Below are 23,963 nucleotides of genomic sequence, written 5' to 3'. Positions count from 1 at the left end.
ACATCTTTCTCCCATATGGTTGCCATACTGCAGCAAAATACAGAACATTTTCCCTGAACTGCAAAACCTGAATTATAAGTTAGTGTTAGCATACTTTATTTCTACATATCAAACACTGGAGCAGGAGTCAGAAACCTGAGGTCCTCTAAATGTCACGTACGGAAAATTCTCCCTGAAACCAGTGTTAACATATTTAACTTTAAAGAACCACTTTAACACATCCGGAAAGCTCAGAATTACGGAATGACTGTCTCCCATAAACTCTGTTTTATCCAAATAATCCAAATTTTTAAAAATGATTTCCTTTTTCTCTGTAATAATAAAACAGTACCTTGTACTTTATCCAAACTAAGGTAAAATCAATCTATATTTGGAAGCAAAGCCAGTCTATTAGGTATAATTAATGTGTACATGATTTTCTAATAGATTTAAGGCATGGAGATCCAAATTATGGAAACATCCATTATCCAGAAAACTCCAAGTCCCGAGCGTTCTGGATAACAGGTCCCACAGGGGCGATCCTGAGGCAGCAGTCCTGATGCTCCGCTCTTAAAACTTTAGTGTCGGAGCAGGTCAAAGGGGGCCTGCATCACTAGTGAATGAGTGTATATAGTGCTCTATACACTACTGGAGCCAAATTTCATCATCATCATTTATTTATATAGCGCCAACAAGATACGCAGTGCTTCCACTTTAAAAATATGGAAATTTGGAAAAAGGTGACTTTTTGCCACCCCTTGTCACTGGCCGCTCACTGCCGCCAAAGGCAAGGAGCAGCCCTGAGGTCCAATACCTGTAATTATATTTGCATATTTGACTAATTTAAAGTTTGCAACAAGGAATATAAATACTGTATTTGTGTTTAGAGATGCTTTTAATAAGATAGTAGTACTTCTGGGAAACAGAATAAAAATTGCTAATCCTGTGAAGTGCATTAATGTGTAGACACACATTAGCACATAGTGCTACAATACTAAGGGTTGGGGCAGACGGACAGATTTGGGGGGATTTCGTCGCCTAATGCACTCACGGCGCTTCGATTTCCGAAGTTGCGAACTTAGGGAGACTTCGGAAATTGAAGCACCGCGAGTGCATTAGCGCAGGCGATTCTTTATTCAAGCAGGCGGAAGGCAGTTCAGGGAGATTGTCGCACCACAGAAGAGCCAATTAGTCGCCAGGCGACTAAATCTCCCCGAAATCTGCCCGTCTGCCCCAACCCTTAAAGGAACAGTTCAGTGTGAAAATGAAAACTGGGTAAATAGATAGTCTGTGCTAAATAAGTAATGTTTCTAATATAGTTAGTTAGCCAAAAATGTAATCTATAAAGGCTGGAGTGATATGATGTGTAACATGTCAGTCAGAACACTACTTCCTGCTTTTCAGCTCTCTTGGTTTACACTGACTAGTTACCCTAGCTACCAGGCAGTAACCAATCAGAGACTTGAAGGGGGGCAACATGGGACACTTCTGTTCAGTGAGTTTGCAATTGATCCTTAGCATTCAGCTCAGATTCAAAAGCAACAGATATGACCCATGTGCATCCCCCCCTCAAGTCTCTGATTGGTTACTGCCTGGTAGCCAGGGTAACCAGTCAGTGTAAACCAAGAGAGCTGAAAAGCAGGAAGTAGTGTTCTGACTGATATGTTACACATCAAATCACTCCAGTCTTTATACATTACATTTTTGGCTAACTATACTAACTAACTATATTAGAAACATTACTTATTTAACACAGACTATTTACCCAGTTTTTATTTTTACACTGAACAATTCCTTTAAGGCTTCATATTGCCAAGAAATTGTAGAGCAGAGTACATTTATCCTAGATGCCTATCAGAAGAGCTTTTTAGGGAAAAAAACAAAGGTCTCTTCAGTCTGCTATAAAAGATGTTTCGATATTAGCAGCGGGAGCTGAAATGTAAAAAGCCTGCCATTAGTGGACAGAGCTACCCAAAAACTATCTTTTCCCTCAAGACTGATATAGTACACATTCAGGAAGCTGTTAGGCCAGGACACGCAGCATAATAATGTTTCAGGCAAGAAAAGAAGATAGTGAAGTGAACAAAGCAAATTAAACCCTCCACCGACTCAATATTATACTTTAGATGCAGGGATAACATCTAAATTAGCTCTTGCTGAGCAACAACTAGCAGCTGCTTAGGGCAGGCCAAGAGTTTTGTGTAAAATAGGTTTTTGCCACAGTGTGGATTAAGAAAAAAGTGTACTGTCATTTCAACATTAGTACAATTAAGTGTTTGTGCAGAACATGCTGTCTATTGTTTTAAAAGAGAAGGAAAGCTATGGAGGCATTTTATTGCCAATAGTTTAGCTGCAATAGTGCAAGCTAGAATACTATATTTATTCTTTAGAATGTTCTACCATACCTGAGTAAAAAGCTGTAGAAGCTTTCTGTTTGTTTAGGATAGCAGCTACAGTATTAGCTTGGTGTGACATCACTTCCTGCCCGAGTCTCTCCCTGCTCACTTATAGCTCCGGGCTCAGATTACAGCAGAGAATGGGGTGGGGGAAAGGGGGGAAAACTGCAAATGGGACAAGGAGGTTTAAGCTGAAGTCAGGAAGTCTGAATAGAAGCCCATGTCTACACAATAGAAGGATAGAAATGCAGTGTTTATTTTGACTCAGAGCAGCACTACTTTGAGGGTTTACTGGTATATTTAGGTGGACCTTTCTGATAAGGCTTACTTAGTTTTAACCTTTCCTTCTCCTTTAAAGGGCATGTAAAGTCTAAAATAGAATAAGGCTAGAAATGCTGTATTTTGTAGACTAAATATAAACATGAACTTACTGCACCACAAGCCTAATCAAACAAATAATTTATGTTTTCAAAGTTGGCTACAGGGGGTCACCACCTTATAACTTTGTTAAACATCTTTGCAAGACTAAGACTAAGTGCACATGCTCAGTGTGGTCTGGGCTGCTTAGGGATCATCATAAACAAAGCTGCTTGAGTTCTGCATGGCTGGTAAGTAAGGCGGGGGCTCCCCCTGCTGTTCATAAGTATGATTGTTTCCCTGCTCAGCAGTTAGGGACTGGCTGACAACTCCTATCCACAGCAGTAAATGAAGGGAGAATTTCATTGCATACAGTCAGGTTTCTTATAAAAATGGTACACATTTTTTTAATTAAAGTATATTGGTTTCTTTTTCATTAAAGAAAGTAAAAATGGGATTTTATTTGTTTGCCTTTACATGCCCTTTAAATACAAAATATTTATGGTTTTTGTTATTTCTTGCACCAAACAGGGCAAAACCTAACATTTAAATTAGTCACATTCTACTTCATGTCCATATGAGCACAAAACAAATCAACTGTTCACTGAAAAGCCCTCCATATAAACTCCTCCATTCCCCCAACTACAACTACTTTTCGATAATGACAAGCTCATTATACAGAGGTTTTGCAGTGGACTGCTGGTTTGTTTTGATTGGGTGTTTAAAGCAGAAGAAATGAGAATACTTGTTGGAAGCAAAAGTACATACAGCAGAAAAGCCTTAGGTGTCTATTTCATTTCTTTATTCATTTCTGCACAGATTTCAAGAACATAGTTGTGGTGTCCAAATAAGGAATGTGTTCCCGTAACAAGGTCTGGTAACGTACATGGTATTATGCCATTAAATTTGCAGTAGCATAGGTTATAATGGAAGACATTAAGGATTAATGTGCTATTTCTTGCTATTTCACTTGTTGAGAGAATGTAGACACAGCTGCAGTTCTGGAGATGGCAAGGCATTAATGTGCGGCTGATGGCATAAAACGAGTGCTACTTTCCGCAGATGTACCTGCTGTCTGACAGAGATAATTCACCAAGCATGGTCCCAAAGCATGTACCTTAATTACTACATAGTCAAATTGCTATTGAATGTATATGCAATCTGCCTCAATTCAAAAGTATTAACAACACGGACTAAATAGAGGAATACTACAAATTCTACTGGTTTCTTTCATTACCCTTTTATTACCCTACATCACACACCTCATTTGTAAGATAGACAAAAATGCAATCTCTTTCTAAAGTACAGTATAAACCTGTACAATAATTGTTTAGCTATCCAATATTTAGATTTGGATTTTCTTTCCATATGTTTCTTGCAATCAGTGTCTGCTTAGGACCATGTCATTAACCAGAGATGGTACAGTGTTGAATTTCCATTACAGTCCACTGATGTTATCCACAAAAGTCCAATTGTTGTGTGAATATAGGCCTAAATTATTCAAAATGCTTAAACAGAAGATGCTAGGAGAGCATATGTTGGGGATTCCAAAAGCAGTGTTTATGTAATTAAAGACTTTACTCCAGGCCAGAACTAGGGGTAGGCAGAAGAGGCACGTGCCTAGGGCGCAAAGGTAAAGGTGGCGCCAATCACATACCTCTTCTCCATGGCTGCCCCTAGTTCCTGAGGTCCTGAATTTCTGCCTCCCCTGCTCCTGGCCCACACAGAATGTCTGCCTCCTCGCTCCTGGCACATTATTTGAATGTGCAGACTGGGGGGGGGAGCTTGTTGACAGTGCTCTTCCTGGGGAGTACTGCTGACTTAGACCAATAGCAGGGCCAATCCCAAAATATTGAGAAGGAGCCCACCTCTCGATTATATTTAGGGCCTTTGAGATCTATGATTACAGTTTTGCAAGACTATACTGTGTTAAAAGAAACACAACTACAGTGGCGTAACTAGTGGGAGGTGCGATTGCAACTGGGCCCACTCCCCTTCGGGCCTGCTGGAGACCACACTGCTGGTAAGGAAACACTTGTCTGGAGGGGGGGGGGACAGGTGCACATCCTCCACCCAGGCCCAGAAGAGGGTAGTTATGTTACGGCATAACTAAGTTTAAGTACGTTTTCCACAAAATAATATAGAACCAAGAGAGAGCCTTGCAGAGGCATCTTTATGTAAAGATCTCTACTCATATTTATATATGTCATACAGTATATTCAGACACTAATCTCTAATTACATGGGGAATAGTTTGAAAATAATATACAACACCACTAAAGCAGGTTTTAAATATCATTTCTACACTCAAAAAATAGGATATTAATTATCCATACATCGACAGCCTCAGTACAAATCTGATATACATTTAACATTACATTACAGTTAGGTCCATAAATCTTTGGACAGAGACAACTTTTTTCTAATTTTGGTTCTGTACATTACCACAATAAATTTTAAATGAAACAACTCAAATGCAGTTGAACTGCAGACTTTCAGCTTTAATTAATTCAATGGGATGAACTAAAATATTACATAAAAATACATAAATAAGGAACTAAAGCCTTTTTTAACACAATCACTTCATTTCAGGGGCTCAAAAGTAATTGGACCATTGACTCAAAGGCTATTTCATGGGCAGATATGGGCAATTCCTTTGTTATTTCATTATCAATGAAGCAGATAAAATCCCTGGAGTTGATTTGAGGGGGGTGCTTGTATGTGGAAGATTTTGCTTTGAACAGAAAACATGCGGTCAAAGGAGCTCTCCATGCAGGTGAAAAAAGCCATCCTTAAGCTGCAAAAACATTAAAAAAAACATCCGAGAAGTTGCTACAATTTTAGGAGTGGAAAAATCTACAGTTTGGTACATCCTGAGAAAGAAAGCACTGGTGAACTCAGCAACGCAAAAAGACCTGGAAGTCCACGGAAAACAACCGTGGTGGATGATCGCAGAATCATTTCCATAGTACAGAGAAACCCCTTCACAACAGCCAAACAAGTGAACAACACTCTCCAGGAGGTAGATTTATCGATATTCAAGTCTGCCTTAAAGAACAGTGCTCTCTGCCAAAAGCATTTCAGATCCCATATCTATATATGTAATGGAGTTTAGAAGTATGCAGAGCTTAACCATGTGCCTCATATCACAGATCTCTTCTATGAAAGAATGCAAATATTTTACAGCCATATTCATGTAAACATTGCAACACATCAGTCTGAGCAGTATGTACATGTTAATATTACAGTCCCATTAGAATACCATTCGGTTCCCACGTGCATGTTCAGTTAATGATGAACTCAATGGAAAGCACTTCTGACTGACAAAAAAAACACAAATGGTGCCAGAGTTCATTAAATGTCAACTCCAGTGCTGGCCTCTGTTTACTATTACCAAGGTTGCTGGAAACATATCTGTAAATTACTATGAGGGGAACAGTGGCACTGCTATGTTTTAACGAGATTAAACTGACTTGTTAAATTAAAGGAATCCAGTCATGGCAGGTGGAAATAAGAAACTAATTTACACAATTTGCTGCCTGTGGGGCCCTCACACTGCTACAACCGACAACACCGGTTTGGCAAACACATTTTACACAGGGCAAAACAGGAGGTACACAAAAGGGCTTGTTTGCAAACAGAACAAGGCAGCCCAAGAAATTACACCTGCATGTCAGGCTCTGCTGGGATTCGAGCCAGGGACTTTTGGGTTTCTGGCTCTGTCTTAACCTATCACCTGGAATTTGTAGCTCTTTCCCAGCAGCAGCCCTCCTCGCCCTCAAGCCTGAGCATTGGCCTACCATAGCACTGTTGCATTGACCATGGCTAGGTTTCCTGCTCTAGCCCTTTTCCATTGAACCTGCCTTGTTCTTGTTTCTTGTGCCTTGTACCTTTCCTTGCCTTGACCTTGCCCTGCTTTGTCTGACCATGCTCCTGCTCCAGCCTTGTACCTTGAACCTTGCCTAGCCTACCCAGTACCTTTTCTTGTCTGTCTAGCCTAAATCTAACATTGCTCTGTACCTTGCTCTTTCTGCCTTACCCTTCCTGTTCCTGCTACGCCTGCTCTGTCCTCTCCTGTCCAGTCTGCTCCTGATCCACTCTGTCCTGTCCAGTCTGCTCCTGATCCGCCCATTCCATCTTCCTGTCCTGTCCTGTATGTTCCTGATCCGCTATGCCCGTTCTATCTTCAGGTCCTTCCAGTCTGCTTCTGATTCGCTACACCCGCTTCGTCCTGTCCAGTCTACTCCTGTACTGCTTTCTTTGTCCACACTGTCCTGTACCAGTCTGACTCTTCGCTCACTTCACCCTGTTCCTGTCCTACTTCTCTGTTCCTTGTGTGCACAGCAAGTCCCTGTCTTATATTTAAGACTCTCCTTCTCACCTCTGCCTCCTCACCCTTGACAATGCAATGAAGTAATGTTACTTCCATGGTTCCCTTTGCATAAAAGTTATTGCTCATAAACAGCAAGTTGTAAGTACATGAGATGGAACTGGGGCCTATGAATGAGATTTGAAATATTTAGTATAAATGTAGTTGAATAAATATAAATATGACTTGCAAAAGTACTGAAACCCTTTGATACTTGGTTAATGTATCTAGGTTGTGTAAGCTACATATATACATTTTACATGGCCAAAGATAAAGCTATTATTACCATGCACACCAAACCACAGGGTCTTGTTTTTACTTAAATGCATTTACTAAAAGTCAGCATAGAAAAAAAGATGTGTGGGTATCATTGTTAATCCAGCAATGTTTGAAATGTCCCTAAGAAGGTTCTAATTATCTTGCAAGACACTTGTGAGTGAGTAAAGAAGCCTCCCTTTAAATAACCTAGACACATACACTCAGTAATACATACTCATACACTCATCCATACTGATAAACATTGAAAAACAGAATTAAGATGAAATATATGACTTGGATTAATAACAATTCACATTCTTGTGTTTCTACAGGATGCTTAATTACCAAGATAGCCTGCATATTGTCTGGTATAGGCAAGCAGCCAAGCACCCTACACAAAGCCCAGTAAGGTAGCAGATACTTCTAATGAGGCTGGCCATGTATGTCATGTGTAATTTATTTTGTATATTTTTCATGGATCTTTAATATGCAGCTGTGCATCTTTATAACATAACAACCCATAGCACCCCTTTAGCAGTGGAGGGGAACCTTGTGAACACTGAAAGAAAAGGTTTTCATAATGCATAATATATATTTTTCCCCTTTATGCTGTTTGGCTTTACACTTCCTCTCCTTGATTAATCATACATTCCTTAGCCATTTGATCCTTCTTGGTGTCCAGTACTAGTCTTGGCTGTTATTCTTTTCCCCAGTGTCTGCTTCTAAACCTCTCCTGGTGGCCATTGGCCCAACAGTAAGACAGGTCCTCTTAAAGGCCTCCATACCCAACAATCCTCAGAAACAAAATGGAATGGGTTTAAGAAGTTATGTATTCCCCCATTTCTGCATAATTATGCAATTAAAGAGTAAATACTACTAGGAACAATGAATTCAAAACAGTTTTACACAAAATAAATTAATTCTGCTGAAAAAGCACACAATGAAAGCTAGGTAAGTATAACTTAATTGGTCATACCCTTCCTATATGTCCCTATTCAAACACACTTGTTACAGTAATCTCTAGGTAACCTGCAATGAAGATATTTTTTTCTAGTTCACCCACCAACCATTAAATGTTCACTTTAAAGAGAGCAATTAAAAATACACTGACATACAACTTAATTTTCTGCATGGTTGAAAAGTTAAATGTGGAAGCTTATTTTTAATGTCTGAACAAATGCACCAATTAAGGAAATATCTACTTCAAAAGTAATCCCAGAAACTGTATTCAGTCTCTTTCTTCATTGGGAATAATAGCAATTGTTGAAATGCGCATCCTTTTTACAAAGTCATTGGGGTATGGACAATGTACTGTACAGATAATTCATATCATACAACCAAAACACATTCAATCTTAAATTTTTTTTAACACCATTCAATTTATTGAATGGTGAAACATCTTCAAGAATAAACACAGCAAAGCCAGTTGATTTGACTTATAACTAAATATATACTAATAGGAACTCTACTTCCTGCTTTGCAGCTCTCTAACCTGTTACCAGGCAGTGGACTTAAAGTTGCTGACTAACAGAGTTAGAGAGCTGCAAAGCAGGAAGTTATGTTCTGGATATTTTGTTAGACATCCAGTCACTCACACTGACACTGAACTGTTCCTTTGACATCTACAAACCTCTCCATCCATGATTATTAGTCCTTATTTATAAAATACTGATGTATTCCTCAGAGCTTCACATAAATTTTATATTATTCACATCAGTCCGTACCCCAGTGGAGTTAACAATCTAAGTGATTATGTCGGTGCTTCTTTAACCATTCCCTAGATACTTGGCATGGTGTCACTATATCTCATGTGTTCAGCCTTCAGTGTAAGGACAGATGTATATTATGGAAGTTGAGGGAAGAACACCACAAATTTGCAGACATGTCAAAACAAGTTTTTACTTTTAACCTCCCCCCAACTGAAAAACCCCACATAGATACAAGCAGCAAGGAGAAGAGCTGGAAGGACAGTCAAGCAGGGGCACTGCTGCTATGAGGATAATTGAGAAACTCACCTCAGGCAGCAGAAGCCGCAGGTTACCAGGGGCGGCAAAAAAGCCACTCGTGGGAACTTATAAAAAAGGAAATTCTGATTTTTAAATCAGAATTTCAGATCTCCTCATGTAGACAGCACAATTGTGCTCTCTGCACTACTGATCCAGCCCCCTCGACCCACTCGGTGCTCGGAAAAGTAAGTGCCAGTGCAAGGAGGGGGGACGAAGACCAGAGAAACGCACATGCAGTCATGACACATCTGAAAAAAGCATAGAGCAGACATCTCGGAATTAGCTGGGGAGTGTGTGGGTCTACCAATGGTTTTCTTGCCCTGTGTACACAGACACCTTAAAACAGTTCTGTTTAATAAAATTAAATAGATCCTCAAGATGTTTCAGAATAATTAGAAACTACTAAGAGCTACACTGTATAAACCTATGGCATCCCCTAAAAATTGCCTTGGTGTCTGGTTTAGAAAGTGAACAATGCCGATTGGTGATGAGCGAGACGGAGGCTACAAGCAGATTCAGGTGTCAGTCACCAATACAATACTCTTCCCACAGAATTTGATGGGAGACAATTCTAGGCATATTATTACAGCAACTTGTCTTAAAGAAACCCTATTGATTCTCTTATATAACATATTTGTATATCCAGTGGTGTGTACAATGTACAAAGAAGTTAGTTTAATTTCACTTTTATACAAGGCATCATTAATATGCATACCAAGGGGGGGAAAACGCATACAGCATGTCACTGCAGAGCAGCACGTGTGAAAATACCTGTTTTAGGTTTCAGTGTAATGCAATATGAGCTGTATTTTCACAACAGTTGCTAGAGGAGTTTAACCATCCAGGCACACTGAACTGAGTCATGGACAAGGATATGGAGTCTTAACCCAACTGTTTACAACGCCTGTTAGCTAAAAGCTATGCTTACAAATATTCCCTGGGCAAAGAGAAACCATCATCACATCTACAATCTACACGATAAAACTTGCTTCATGGCCAGTGCCCATTGTTCCTAAGAAAACGTTTCTAAGAAGCAGACTCCAGATGGAAGAAAAACACATTGATAAATAATAGCACATTTTAAGCTTGGATTTCCATTTCCTTCTTTTGACAAAAGATAATTAAAGTAATTCTGACACAAAAAACTTTCAAAATACGTCAAAATATTATTTTACATTAAAAGTTAATTATAGGTCATGTTGATCGATTTTCGCTGATAGGTCTGCTTTTGTTCTAAACCTGACTATTCTTCTTAACCTGTCAGTTAAAGTTTCTAATGCTAACAAATATGGCAGCCTGCTTAGAGAAACTTGATGGATCTGATATGTAATTTAAAAGCATCAGGTAAAATTATAAAGCTCGAGATACAACAATTTCATGATATATTTAAAAAAACTGTTTTTTTTCCGGTGTCAGTATCTCTTTAAATGAAACAATCAGCCTAAAGTCAGCAATAATTGTCCTGTCTTTTAGGGAAGGATGGGGTTTTTTTTTATGCAATTGCAGAAAATGTGTCAAAATTAATATTTGCCCTTCATCATGAATTAAACACAACTCCAATTGGTGTGAGAGTGATTTGTTACCCAATTTGTTTGACTTATCTGCACTGTATCCAGTGGTGTAACTACAGAGGAAGCAGACCCCGCTTTGTGGAGGGATTGGGGGGCCAGGTTGCAGGGTCTGCTTCCTCTAGTTCCAAAAAACTGTAGTTCCAAAAAACTCTCTAGTTCCAACTATTGGCAGTGGGCACACGTGCACATGTGAGTGGGCAGGGAGGGGGCAGCCAGTATGTAGCAGTGCATGCTGGACCATTCCAAAGAGTTTTTTTGCGGGGTGGTCTGGCCCATTCTTGTGGGAACCCAGAAGCTACTGCCTGAAGCTGTGCTCGATTTTGAACAAGAGGCAGGCATAAGGGAGCAGTACAACTATATGGAAGTGCAAGGAGCGCAAGTTGATACAAGTACCTTGAAAATTAATTGTGGGGAATTTTGCAGGTCCTAAAACTGCACTTCAGTCATAAATGACCCCCTCAGAATTATAGCCTGGCAATACAGACAAGAACACATTGCACCACAATAACATTATTTTTGTTCTCCTTTTTTTTGCGTGTTTGTCTGAGAGGTTAACAAAGTTTTGTCAGGCGGAGATATCTAGAAGGAAGATGAAGTAGTTAGGCCTTTCTGGTTAGTTCTTAAGAACTGAGTCTTCCACTATTCCTTTCTTGACTTTTACAAGGGACTTTAAGGGATTATCCCTTGCATGGCTATGGCTGGCAATTCAGGAGATACACAGTTTCACAAAGCAGAAGTAAACACAACAGTTCAAAGTAACTCAAGAGTTCAAAACCATGAACTTAGAAAAGATACAGCTTACAGAAAAGGGATATGAATTTGGGGAAAATTAGGGGTACAGTTGGTCTGAACTATACATAGCCTGGCAGGACTAAGGGTATCTTCTAAACTGTCTCATATTTTGAAATCTGGTATTCAGTATGGTTTTGTGCTTTGCCCACAATCATTTCCCTGATTATTTTTTCTCTTCCTTAGGGTAGTGGCACATGGGCAAAAATGCCCCTCCATTGCCAGTAATTAAAATCAGTTGCAGTATGTCCAACTTATTTCTTAATCTCCCGAAGTTGCGTCCGGAGGAAACTACTGGCGATTTAGAGATGAGTTGACATACCGTCAGCAATTTCAATTACCACCAATGGAGAGGCATTTTCTGGAGATTTTTCACCCACAGCTGTGGCGACAAATCTTCCCATGTGTCACTACCCTCATAATGAACTGCACTTCTTTGGAACACTTACAACATCATTTTATTCTCCCACATCTAATTCTGAAAGTCATTCTTTACAATTCTATAATTTTACTACTTTACATACAATTTGTTTTCTAACCTATCATGTAACTGTGCCTCATGACATACCTTCTCCAATACAGTCATTCTTTCTCATCTTTTTTAATTTCATCCCATTTATTATCAATATACCTGTCTACTATGCATCCCTCTCATCCTTAATTTCCATTGTACCCTGCCTTAAAGATTCTAAAACATTCTTGCTCCCTTCTCATGTCTTCATATCATGATCCTGATTATAGCTATTCTTTGTCATATTGTCTCATCTATATTCCTGATCTCTGCTGCTCACACTCTGTTACTTCTGTTTGAAGTTTTAAAACCATTATGTAAATCACAAATGAAATACTAAAATGAGACGCCTCCTTAGGCATATAATTGAGGTACAACATTTTGATCTTATCTTCTCAATTAAGATCCCTGACAATAAGCTTGTGCCCTGGTGTGAATTTGCATGCTGGGATACATTTGGCACAGATAGAGATCATTACCTGCTGGCACACATACATCTGTACTACTTGTACTGTTTAAGGTCACTATTAAAAAAAAGATTCAAGATCTGGCTAGAAGCAAAGTTTCTCTACCACAAATGATAGTTGCAAATCATTACATGTATACTTATGACAGGCATTAATAGTTTTAATGGGCTGCAGAGAAGGAAAGATATCAAAGCACTGTCAGTTTTATTAATTTCTGAAAAAAATAAGATTACTACAGCCTAGACATAAAGGGGAAATGATATTTTACCTAAACATCTATCTTTTGGCACCTCTATAGATGGACAGCAATAAAACAATACAAAGTAGTAGTTGCTCACGCACACCTGTCTGTGTAGATAATTCCAATTTCCTTGGTGCACAGTGATAGAGGTAACCGGCAACCTCAAATCTGATACTAAGAAAAGGCACACTGGCACACAAGCTGTGAATGCAGGTGAACACCTTGCAAAGTTTTATGCACTTTGCAAGGTGTTCACCTGCATTCACAGCTTGTGTGCCAGTGTGCCTTTTCTTAGCAGCAATAAAACAACCAATTTTATTCATGGTTCTTAAATACTTTGTCCTTATAATCCATCTCACTCTAGCTTAGAATTCAAAATAATATCTAGTCAGGACATGTCATTGCCAAATGAATTTGTCACCAAGATCAGAGCAGTGAATTTGTAATGGAACTGTTTTGTGTACAGTTAAGCCAAAAAAGTTGTAGGACTAGACTCCTACCACCATTGCCATAAATCAGGATATGATTTTTTTTTGTTGCAAGAAATAATATTGTGAAATATTTCCCCAAGCAAAGCGATTATAAGAAATTAAAGATTACCTTAGACTTTAATTTGTGTAAGTAATTGTATTTCAATTTTACGGCTGCATCTTATCCATGGATGTGAAGAGGTAAAATAAACTGAGGAATGGCATTGGCAGCAAATTACATTATCAAAGTAATATCCATAACCAACTGCATTTGAAGAAATTGAGCAGACTGATTTGGCACATAATATTTACCTGTTTGTAGGCACCTTTACCCACCATCTCATAAAGTTACTTCTTCTGCTGTCCTTGCATGTCTGTCTGTGGCTACAGATACATATTATGGAAATAGAAAGGGAAATACTACAGTGTATATGACCTTTGTGCTGTGTTACTGTTTATAAGATATGTGTCACAACGATGTAGCCATTACTGGCATGATTTAATGCACTGTCTCTAATGGAAACTCATTAGTGTCAAAGCAATTTCATTCTCCTCAGTGTATTTCCAGTAAATATTAGAGAACCATGAAACTGGAAAAAATTAATTTTCACCGGAGACTTAAAAACAAGAGCAATATTTATTGTGCATGAATGTACTCTAACAGCTGCACAGTACTTAGTAGGGGCCCTACATTTAAAGAATATACACAGATGCAGTGATTTCATAGAAAATATACCCCGTTTATAAGGAGGTTTTAAGCTCACTAAAGGGCAGATATACTTTGCCCTGTTAATCTTTATGTTCATACAAATTGTAAAAAAATATTTAAAAAAAATGGACAAGTGAAGCTGATTCACTAAGCCCTTATTACTTGCTTTGCTTTCAATCAGATGCAATTTCCAGGGCTTAACGATTTGATGGGGTGTTAGAGTTCAATGCTGTTGCTCCCAGATTTCAACTGCTTAAAGCAGTCTAATAAAGATAAATGTGCCAAATTATCTGCCAGTCAAAAAAGTGTTTACAACTGGGGAACTGCTTCTGCAATTTAGCATTAAGGACAATGGAATCCAGGAAAATTTGCAGTGTTAGGCCATCCCCCAAGGTGAAAATCACACTGGTCAGCAAAACACTGAGAACTGCCCCTCCAATGCTGAATTTCTGAAGTCAATGGAGGGGCCATTTCCAGAGCTTTGTCATCTGATGAGTTATAATTTGCACGGGTGGCAAAACACTGGGAAACTCCCTGTGTGTTATTGCCTTTAGTGTTTAATATAACAAAATGCGAGGTATAATTATGCAAAAAAGAGCCTTATCTATAGGCATATTTGGGTTTACTGTCACATTGTAGAAGTCCCCAGGCATCAGTGACCTGGGCTTTCTTGCTTCGATATGTACAATTATTCTGACACTATGAAATATGCATGCTGATACCTTAATGCAATGGCAATTATGATTATTATGAAAAAGTATGGAGATATATAATTAAACCATACTAGATGTTAAACATCACATATATCTTAATTAACACAATAAAACAGTTTCAGTGTCCTAGGCATGTTACTGCTTGATATGTTCTTATAATAACAATTCTTCAGCACACACAGGTACAGATGTCAGAAACCAGCCAAATCTGCCAGCAGTAATCTTACATGCAACAAAAGCACACACAATGCATCTTACTAGACTAATAAGTGAAATTCCAACATGAAATATACTTCCCCTCTTTGACATGACATTATTTAGTTGGGATTATTAAGAAAAGGTACATAAACTGATCTTCCAAAAATATTTCCTTTTTTTTTTTTTACACATTCATACCAATTCCACAGTTTGAAAGCAAGCCATGTACAGAACCATTACCTAACCCCGCTTAAAGGGGTTGTTCACCTTCCAAATCCTTTTTTATCAGTTCAGTTTTCAGATTGCTGCATTTTTCATTTACTTTCCATTTTTATTTTTTTGCCGTTTTTCCAAAATTGGAGTCTAAAGTTTAATGTTCCTGTTCCTGGTGTTTCAGTCTGGCAGCTCCGATAATCCACATGCAGATTCTGAACTGTTACATTTAATTGTAGCAGTTGTTACAATTCGCTGCATTTAATGGATACATTTCTCACATGCATCTGTAGAATATTTGCAACTGTAATGAAATTCAGGGATTTTTTTGCTCAGCAGGGACAAAAATAACAAATGTATCAACTAAATGTATCAATTTAGAACAGTTTACAGAGTCGACGACCCCCCCCTCCAGAGCTACTTCAGAAAGACATAATAAGGTGAAAACGTCAACCTTTAATTTTATAAAAACTATTGCAAACATAAAATAGAAACTAACTGGAAAAAGTCTATTTCTGGTGAACGATCTGAAAGCAAGTGAGTTGAAAAAAGTGTTGGAAGGTGAACAACTCCTTTTTCGTCTGTAAAGTGATGGATTTTTGGACCTGAATCCATATGCTATCCATAGTGGGTAGTGCATCAGAAGTCCCTTTGGAAAGCATAGGGATTTGAAGTCCCAGAATCCATCCTTTAACAATAGAACAAAGTTAAAGGACCAGTAATATCAAAAAATGAAATTGTTTTAAAGTAATAAAAATATAATGCAGTGTTGCCCTGCACTGGTAAAACTGCAGTGTTTGCTTCAGAAAGACTACTATTGTTTATATAAATACACTGCTGTGTAGTAATGGGGGCAGCCATTCAAAGGAGCAAATGCTCAAGTTACACAGCAGATAACAGATAAGCTCTGTAGAACATAATGTTATCTGTTGTCCATTACTTATCCTGTGCCATTTAGCCTTTTTTCAATTTCCGCCATTGCTACAAAGCAGCTTGTTTATATGAACTATAGTAGTGTTTCTGAAGCAAACAGATCAGTTTTACCAGTGCAGGGCACCAGTACATGATATTTTCTTTACTTTAAAACACTTTCATTTTTTGGTGTTACTGGTCCTTTAAGGAAAGGTTGAATTACACTGTGAGACTACAGCTGGCCACAGACACAAAGACTTTCCCATCTCCCGACCCACCACTAACCATTCAGATGAAAGTCTTACCATTCAGATCAAATAAAGTAGTTAAAGAACAGATCAGCCGATGTTCTGCCCAACAGCAATTGTACGATAGTTATGTCTGACAAAAGCTGGTGACAGTCTCCAACTGAAAATCGTTCGATCGACAATACACACAGAGATATTATCGGCAGGCGACAGAAATTTTCTAACCTGTCTGATCGGGCAAACGACCGATCTCCGACGGACGAAAAATGTCGGGACTCTCCACACACGGTCCAAAAATCGTACGAATCCTCGATTGGTACGATCGGATCTTTGCGTCTATGGCCAGCTTAAGTTCCCTAGTACTCATGACGGTCCTTTTAATGGAGATTAGGCAAACAAGGTACAATGTACAGGGACATAAGGAACCATGGAATTAACACTTATGTTACTTAGAGATGTTACTTACCCAGTACCGTAACTAGAGGGGGGCGGGCCCTGGTGCGTGACGCGCAGCCGGGCCCCCGCCCCCCTCCGTACGGCCCGAATTGCAGGAATTTTAGTGGCGTGCTGCGCTGCCGGGGGGCCCTGAGGGGTTGCTGACCCTGGCCCGCTTGCACCCCCTGCTCCCTCGGTAGTTCCGCCACTGTACTGACCATGTTCCCTTGTATTGAGTCCAGCCATATGGAAATTAATTTTGCTACCTTCTCCCCTATGTTTAATCATTCACATCAGTTCCTGCTACAGTGGTGTTTACAATACATTTTATCTACTACAGACAAAAATTAACACACACAAGCCCATTTTAACAGAAGCCAATAAACCTAGCACTATTTTTTGTTTTTAGTCGCTGGCAAGAAAACTGCAGCATTTGGACACAGACTAATAAGGCACAATGCAGTGTCCTGTACAGAATCAACCCTGAGACCCCTGTGCTGCAGTGATAATCAATATACTTGGCAGGGTCACTGATCCACAAAAATATGGCAGGCTAGGTTTTTGTTGTGATAATTATTTATTAATGGTAATTTACTATCCAGGCCATCTACTATAAATGCAGTTAGAATTTCAGCCAGAAGACCTGCAGAACTCAAATAATTTAAAAATATGAAAATTACGAGATAAAGACCAATTTATGCAGGGCACAGGTATGTGCTAAAGAAATCTTGAATGTCACAAACCAGAGGCCAAATGGAAATAAAAAATTGGAGAAACTGGAAAAAGACTTTCTCTCAGTGCTTGAAGTGTGCAAAAGAACTGCTCATAGCAGATAAAAAAACAAACATACGTTTGCCTACCCTAATCCGAACACGGAATAGGCAGAAGTCAATTTATTGGTAGCTGCCAGTGCCCCCTATCATTGCACCTAGGCAGCTGCCTCTTCTGCCTACCCCTAGTTCCAGCCCTGTTCTGGATAACGGGTTTCCAGATAATGGATCCTATACCTGTATCGATTTACAGTACCACATCTAAGCCTCCTTACCTCATTTGTTGCTAGGGAAATAAATGTGTTTAATTTAATGTGTACCAGGAAATAGGTTCAACCCATTTAAGCAAAGTTCCTACAACTTTTAAAGCCAGCTAATTTACTATTAAAGCCAGCTAATTTACCAGGACTGCAGGGAAGTTGTCTTCACGTAAAATGACTGTATTTTTATAGGCAGATGCAGGTTGAAAAATGGAAGCAAATATTTGCTTGGTTGCCATGGGTTACTTACTGCTCAGGTGCAGATTTGCCCAATGTTTATAAATAAGCCCCCTTTAAATTCTGAAGTCAATATCCCTTTAAATGTGCTGAAATGTGTGCTGGTGAGCACATTCCTCTACACAAGCCTGCTGCTACTTGATTTACTAATCAGCTTAAGTGTCAGCACATATTATAATAATAATAATAATAAAAAATAATTATAATGAAACATAATAATACATGAGCAATGTTACATACAAACCAGATTTGTTTTATTGGCAAGTTTAGTTTAAGATTCCTTTTCCTTATTAAAGTAGAAAGAATAAGTATAAGTAAAGTAGTAAGTAAACGTACAAAACAGATGAAAAAGATACTGGATACTTTGTTTAATTTTTTTTGTTTATTTTTTGGGGGGGCTTTCAATCTGAAACACTGGAGGTACAGGTATGGGATCCCTTATTTGGTAGCCCATTATCCAAAAAACTCTGAATTACATGAAGGCCATCTCCCATGGAGTCAATTTTAAGCAGATAATTTTATTCTTTGTATACTTCCTTTATAATAATAAAACAGAACTTTATATGGTTACTAAAGGTGGCCATACACGGGCCGATATAAACTGCCGACAGACCAACTCAACAGCTTGTTAGCCAGTGTACAGTATGGGGCCCTCCGACAGGGCTTCCCTGATATTTGGCTGAAAATCAGCCAGGTGTCAATCAGCCAGGCTTAAAAATCCCATCAGTTTGAGGCAGACTGACTGCCTCTATTTCCAGCGTTGTGATCCGATTTTTGGGTCCTAGGGCCCACGATCTAATCAGCCCGATATCTCCCACCTCAAGGTGGCCATATCAGCAAGAGATCCACTCGTTTGGCAACCTTGCCAAACGAGCAGATCTCCATTGGTGGCAAAACAATACTATAAGGTTTATTTTTAATGTTTGAATCATTTTTAACAGATCTGCCAAATGAGCAGATCTCCATTGGTGGCAAAACAATACTATAAGGTTTATTTTTAATGTTTGAATCATTTTTAACAGATTTAAGGTATGGTAATCCAAATTACAAAAAGATCAGTTATCCCCAGATCCCATACCTGTAGTGCCAATTCAGCATACTTATGTAAGCAACTAAATTAACTGGTTTTCTTTAGCAGAGGTTCTGATCAGAGTTTCCTCACTTGAAAATGTATAAGAAAGATAACAGTGAGCAATATAGGAGGGGAGTATCAGAGAGAGAATCCACCCAGTTAAAAAAAAATGACAAAAAAAATTTGTTCAGAGGATGAACCATTCATGGTTACTCTCCGTGGATCATCCCTCAGCCAATTTCAGACTTTCCAAGACCAAGAGACTTTAGTTTACACAGCAATTATTTATTAGCCAATACACGTTGTACATCAAAAACACTGCTGTTCAGCTTCTTACTTCAACAGGAAAACATTTGCCAGATCTGCTTGTTATAAAGCTATGCGGAATACTCCTTGCAATATTATTCTCCAGAACACAATCCTGAAAGTTATCTGTAACAGAACTTTCACAATATCGTCCCCAGTGAATTGAATTCTAAAACAGTAATAAAGACAGTAGGATACCTTAACTCTGTACCCCTTTACTGACATTCTCCTTTTCCCATACACCCCCCCCCCATGGTCAGAAAGGGCATATGGGTATGGGATCCATTATCCAAAAACCCATTATCCAGAACTCTCCGAATGACAGGAAAGCCCTCTCCCATAGACTCCAACTTAAACAAATAATTCACATTTTTAAATATGATTTTCGTTTTCTCTGTAAATCATAGAACAATACCTTGTACTTGAGCCTAACTAAGATTCAATTAATTCTTAATGAAGGCAAAACAATCCTGATTATGATTATTATGATATAATTTGGAGTAATATATATATGGAGACAAGTACAGGTATGGGACCTGTTATCCAGAATGCTCGGGACCTGGGGTCAGGGCCGCCATCAGGGGGGAGAGTTGTAGGGGGCCCCGAGGGTAAGGGGGCCCTAGCCACCAATATTTTTAAATGGGGGGCCCTGGCCACAAATGTTTTTTATGGGGGGCCCTGACCACCAATAGGGGGCCCAGGACATTTTGTCATATGGGGCCCTGCGATTTCTGATGGCGGTCCTGCCTGGGGTTTTCCAGATAACACATCTTTCTGTATTTTGGATCTTCTAGAAAATCATTTAAACATTAAATAAACCCAATAGGCTGGTTTTGCTTCCAAAAAGGAGGAATTCTATCTTAGATTGGATCAAGTACAAGGTACTGTATTATTGTTACAGAGAAAAAGGAAATTATTTTTAAATATTTGGATTATTTGGATAAAATGGAGTCTATGGGAGACAGCCTGTCTGGATACCGGGTTTCCGGATAATGGATCCTATACCTGCACCAAATTTAATGTTAAAGAAGCCATGCATTCACTAAAAATAACACCTTCATGAACCTTTAAAATGGTCATACATGAGCTAATTGCTACTGACTTGATTCCCTCAGACATGGGGGCAAAAGTAACTGGGGGGCATTGCTTCATGATCTTAGCCAGTGTCTTCCAGACTGTATTGTAGGTATTTCACTTGAGAGTCGTTTTAGGTTAATGTCACAGGGTTCTGAAACTTGGCTGAAAAACACAGGCCGAGAATCAGTTTGTTATAACGTCATTGCATAGGCCTAAGTGTAGGCACATACAATGGTTTTTTCGTTGTCCAAACGCAACAGGTCGCATTTTGGCACCAAAATCCGTTGCATGTGCCTACACCCAGGCCAATGCAACAGATCCAGGTGCAGGAAAGTTAAGGGGCTGTTTCCAGGGTAGGGGCTGATTGTCTGCCAGTGTTTCAGCCTTGTGGGCGAGTTTCAGCCTTGTGTGACAGCCTAAGGGCTCTTACTGACGAGCGGTTGAAGCTGCGCTCCCCTGCGTTCCGTTTTTCTGAGTTCAGCCACAGGGGAGCACAGGAATAGACGCATTAAGTTATTTTCAATGGGGTTGTACTCACACAGGTGCGTGTAGGTGCCGAACGCAGGAAAAATGCAGCATGTTGCATCTCAACCTGCGTTCGGCGCCTACACGCGCCTGAAAATGGAACGAAAAGGGGAGCACAGTTTCAACTGCTCGTCAGTAAGAGCCCTTAGGGCTATTGTTTTTTGCAACAAAGAGAGAGATTCTATAATACGTTATTTCATGTACAGTACAGTACAAACTATAGCAACAATTACAGGTATGGGACCTGTTATCCAGTATGTTCAGGATAAGGGATCTCTCTGTAATTTGGATCACTATACTTAAGTCTGCTAAAGATGAATTATATCTAAGTTGGGATCAACTACAACTGCAATTAGAATTATTTGCTTAAAATTGAGTCTATGGCAGATGGCATTCCCGTAATAAGGAGCTTTCTGGATAGCGGATCCAAACCCTATTTAGAAATAAGGTTTTATTTTCCTATAAAGGTTCAGAGAAATATTTGGGCACAGAATGTCCTGAACAAGGAGACTTATTTATCTCTATATTTTGTGGGGGGTTTTTTTACAGTTCCTCTTCAACCACTTATTTGACTCTGGTGAGACTCCACAGAGTGAACTCCACAGTTTATCTCCCATATATGTGAGAAGCTTGTTTTAAGTAGCAAAAAAAGCAATTGTACAGTATTGAGAATTCACAATTCATCAAAAAATGTCCCTTTAACAAAAATTCAATATTCTATGAAAAATGCAATATTCTATGAAAATATGTTGATGCCATTAAAATCAATTAACATTGTGCTTTTATCATTAAAGAAAACATGCTCTGAATAAATCTATTAGAGAAATCAAATACTAAGACACAAGGAAGACGTCTCAATAACTTCATTAAAAAAGATAATGACTATCTTTCTGTCATATTTTTTCCATTATCCTAATTAACTGTTCTTGCGTGGTGAAAAGAGGAAAATAAGTGTCCCTGATTCTTCGATAGATGCTTATTCCCATGAGGGCTAGAGATTGCCAGTCTCCTCTGTAAAAGCTCTGGAGAAATCACTAATCTATTCCAGAGATGTGACAGTAATTCCAAAGGCAGGTTCATTTATGGCTGGATTTCTGGGACCCTTTGTTCTATGTAAGGCCTGAGCTGGTGACTTGATATAATAAACTGCACAAGATAAATGAAGCCTTTGTGAACACATTTCACAGCTTTACATCTTCTTTCACATTGGGACAATTTCCATTTGTATGAACTGAAAATTTCAATAACTGAAGGGAAAGGAAACAACAATATATTACATAGATAAATAGATAATAGATGATAGACAGGCAGACAGATATATAGGCTCCTTTCATTCCTATATATGCTAGAAAGTTACACATGTATTACACCTATCTTCACAGAAAACACTCAATTATACTATTTTAAAATATGAAAATAAAAGTCCCCACACAATATTCAGGAACTACCCACAAACATATTTATGAATTTTTGTATACATACAAAAGCAGTGAGTGATATGGGGAGTGCAAAAGACTTTGTGTAAATGGGGTACGATACATACAGAGGTGATGAATGATCCTGGCAAAAATATGATCTAAGCCTTAAGGTGGCCATAGACATTAACAGTTTTAAAAGATCTTTTTATTATCACAGGACCAAGCTAATCCTGAAACAATAAGAGTTGGTTCACCTTTAAGTTAACTTTTAGTTTGTTATAGAGTGACCAATTTTAAACAACTTTTACATTTGTCTTCATTACTTTTTTGTTTTTTACATTTTTAAAATATTTGCCTTTTTCTTTTGATTCTTTACAGCCTTCAAATGGGGGTAACTGACCCCATCTAAAAAACATGGGATTTGTAAGGCTACAAATTCACTTTTATTGCTACTTTTTATTACTCATTCTTCTATTCAGGCCCTCCTTCAAATTGCAGTCTCTTATTCAAATCAATTTGGTGGTTGCTAGGGTAATTTGGACCCTAACAACCACATGGCTGAAATTGCAAACTAGGGAGCTGCTGAATAAAAAGCTAAATGACTCAAAAGCCACATATCACTCTCTACATCATACTAAAAGTTAACTTAAAGAAACAATAACACCAAAAAAATGAAAGTATTCTAAAGTAATGAACACTGGTAAAACTGGTGTGTTTGCTTCAGAAACTCTACTATCATTTATATAATCAAGCTTCTGTGTAGCCATTGGGGCAGCCATTCAAAGCTGAAAAGGAGAAAAGGTATAGGATACACAGAAGATAAGTCATGTAGTACAGTATACAATGGGATTCGTTTAGAATATATCTTATCTATTGTGTATCCTGTGCTTGAATGGCTGCCCCCATGGCTACACAGCAGCCCTTTCATATAAAAACTGGTTCTGTAGCAGTACATTATATTGTTCTTCCTTTAAAACACTTTTATTTTTTGGTATAATTGTTCCTTTAAATGTACAATGTGTCCATCAACTAAAATGACCATTTCAAGCTATATTGTCTAGTTGAAGCTATGAAAAGTGTGCATAGCTAAATGCTTGGCCCTGCAAACAATTGATAAATTTCACTGTGAATGATGAAAATTTTCTAACCTGACCGACTGATCTTCTGACCCATGTCCGCCGAAAAATCAATAGATGCACGATCATTCTGTGCCCACTAGCCTCACGATAATTTGATGGATTTGTCAGATCGCACTAAAATTGGTCGTTAGAGAAAGAAAAATCGTAATGTCTTTGGACACCTTTAGTCTAAAAGGAGACACAAACCCTTAATAAAAAACACCCTACCCCCTACCCTACATAGACCCCCCTCCCTCCCCCCCCCATCCTAGCTGCTCCCCAAACTCTTTACTTGCCCCTCTGTGCAGTTTCTGTCCAGCGGAGTTCACCGGCGCCATC

General features: G+C 38.8%; 1 protein-coding gene across 5 annotated transcripts in view; it reads right to left on the bottom strand.

Moving 5' to 3' along the window:
- The window catches only part of epb41l4a.S (erythrocyte membrane protein band 4.1 like 4A S homeolog), a 112,524-nt gene that overhangs the window by 77,028 nt on the left and 11,533 nt on the right, over nt 1-23,963 (bottom strand). For 2 of the 5 annotated variants that reach the window (XM_018235838.2, XM_018235848.2), the window contains exon 2: nt 23,655-23,759. In XM_018235838.2, the coding sequence (XP_018091327.1) occupies nt 23,655-23,759 (105 nt within the window). 5 annotated transcript variants of the gene reach the window in all.

This window comes from Xenopus laevis, chromosome 1S (assembly GCF_017654675.1).
Source record: "Xenopus laevis strain J_2021 chromosome 1S, Xenopus_laevis_v10.1, whole genome shotgun sequence".
Taxonomy (NCBI): Eukaryota; Metazoa; Chordata; class Amphibia; order Anura; family Pipidae; genus Xenopus; species Xenopus laevis.
This window is presented reverse-complemented; position numbering and strand designations above follow the sequence as displayed.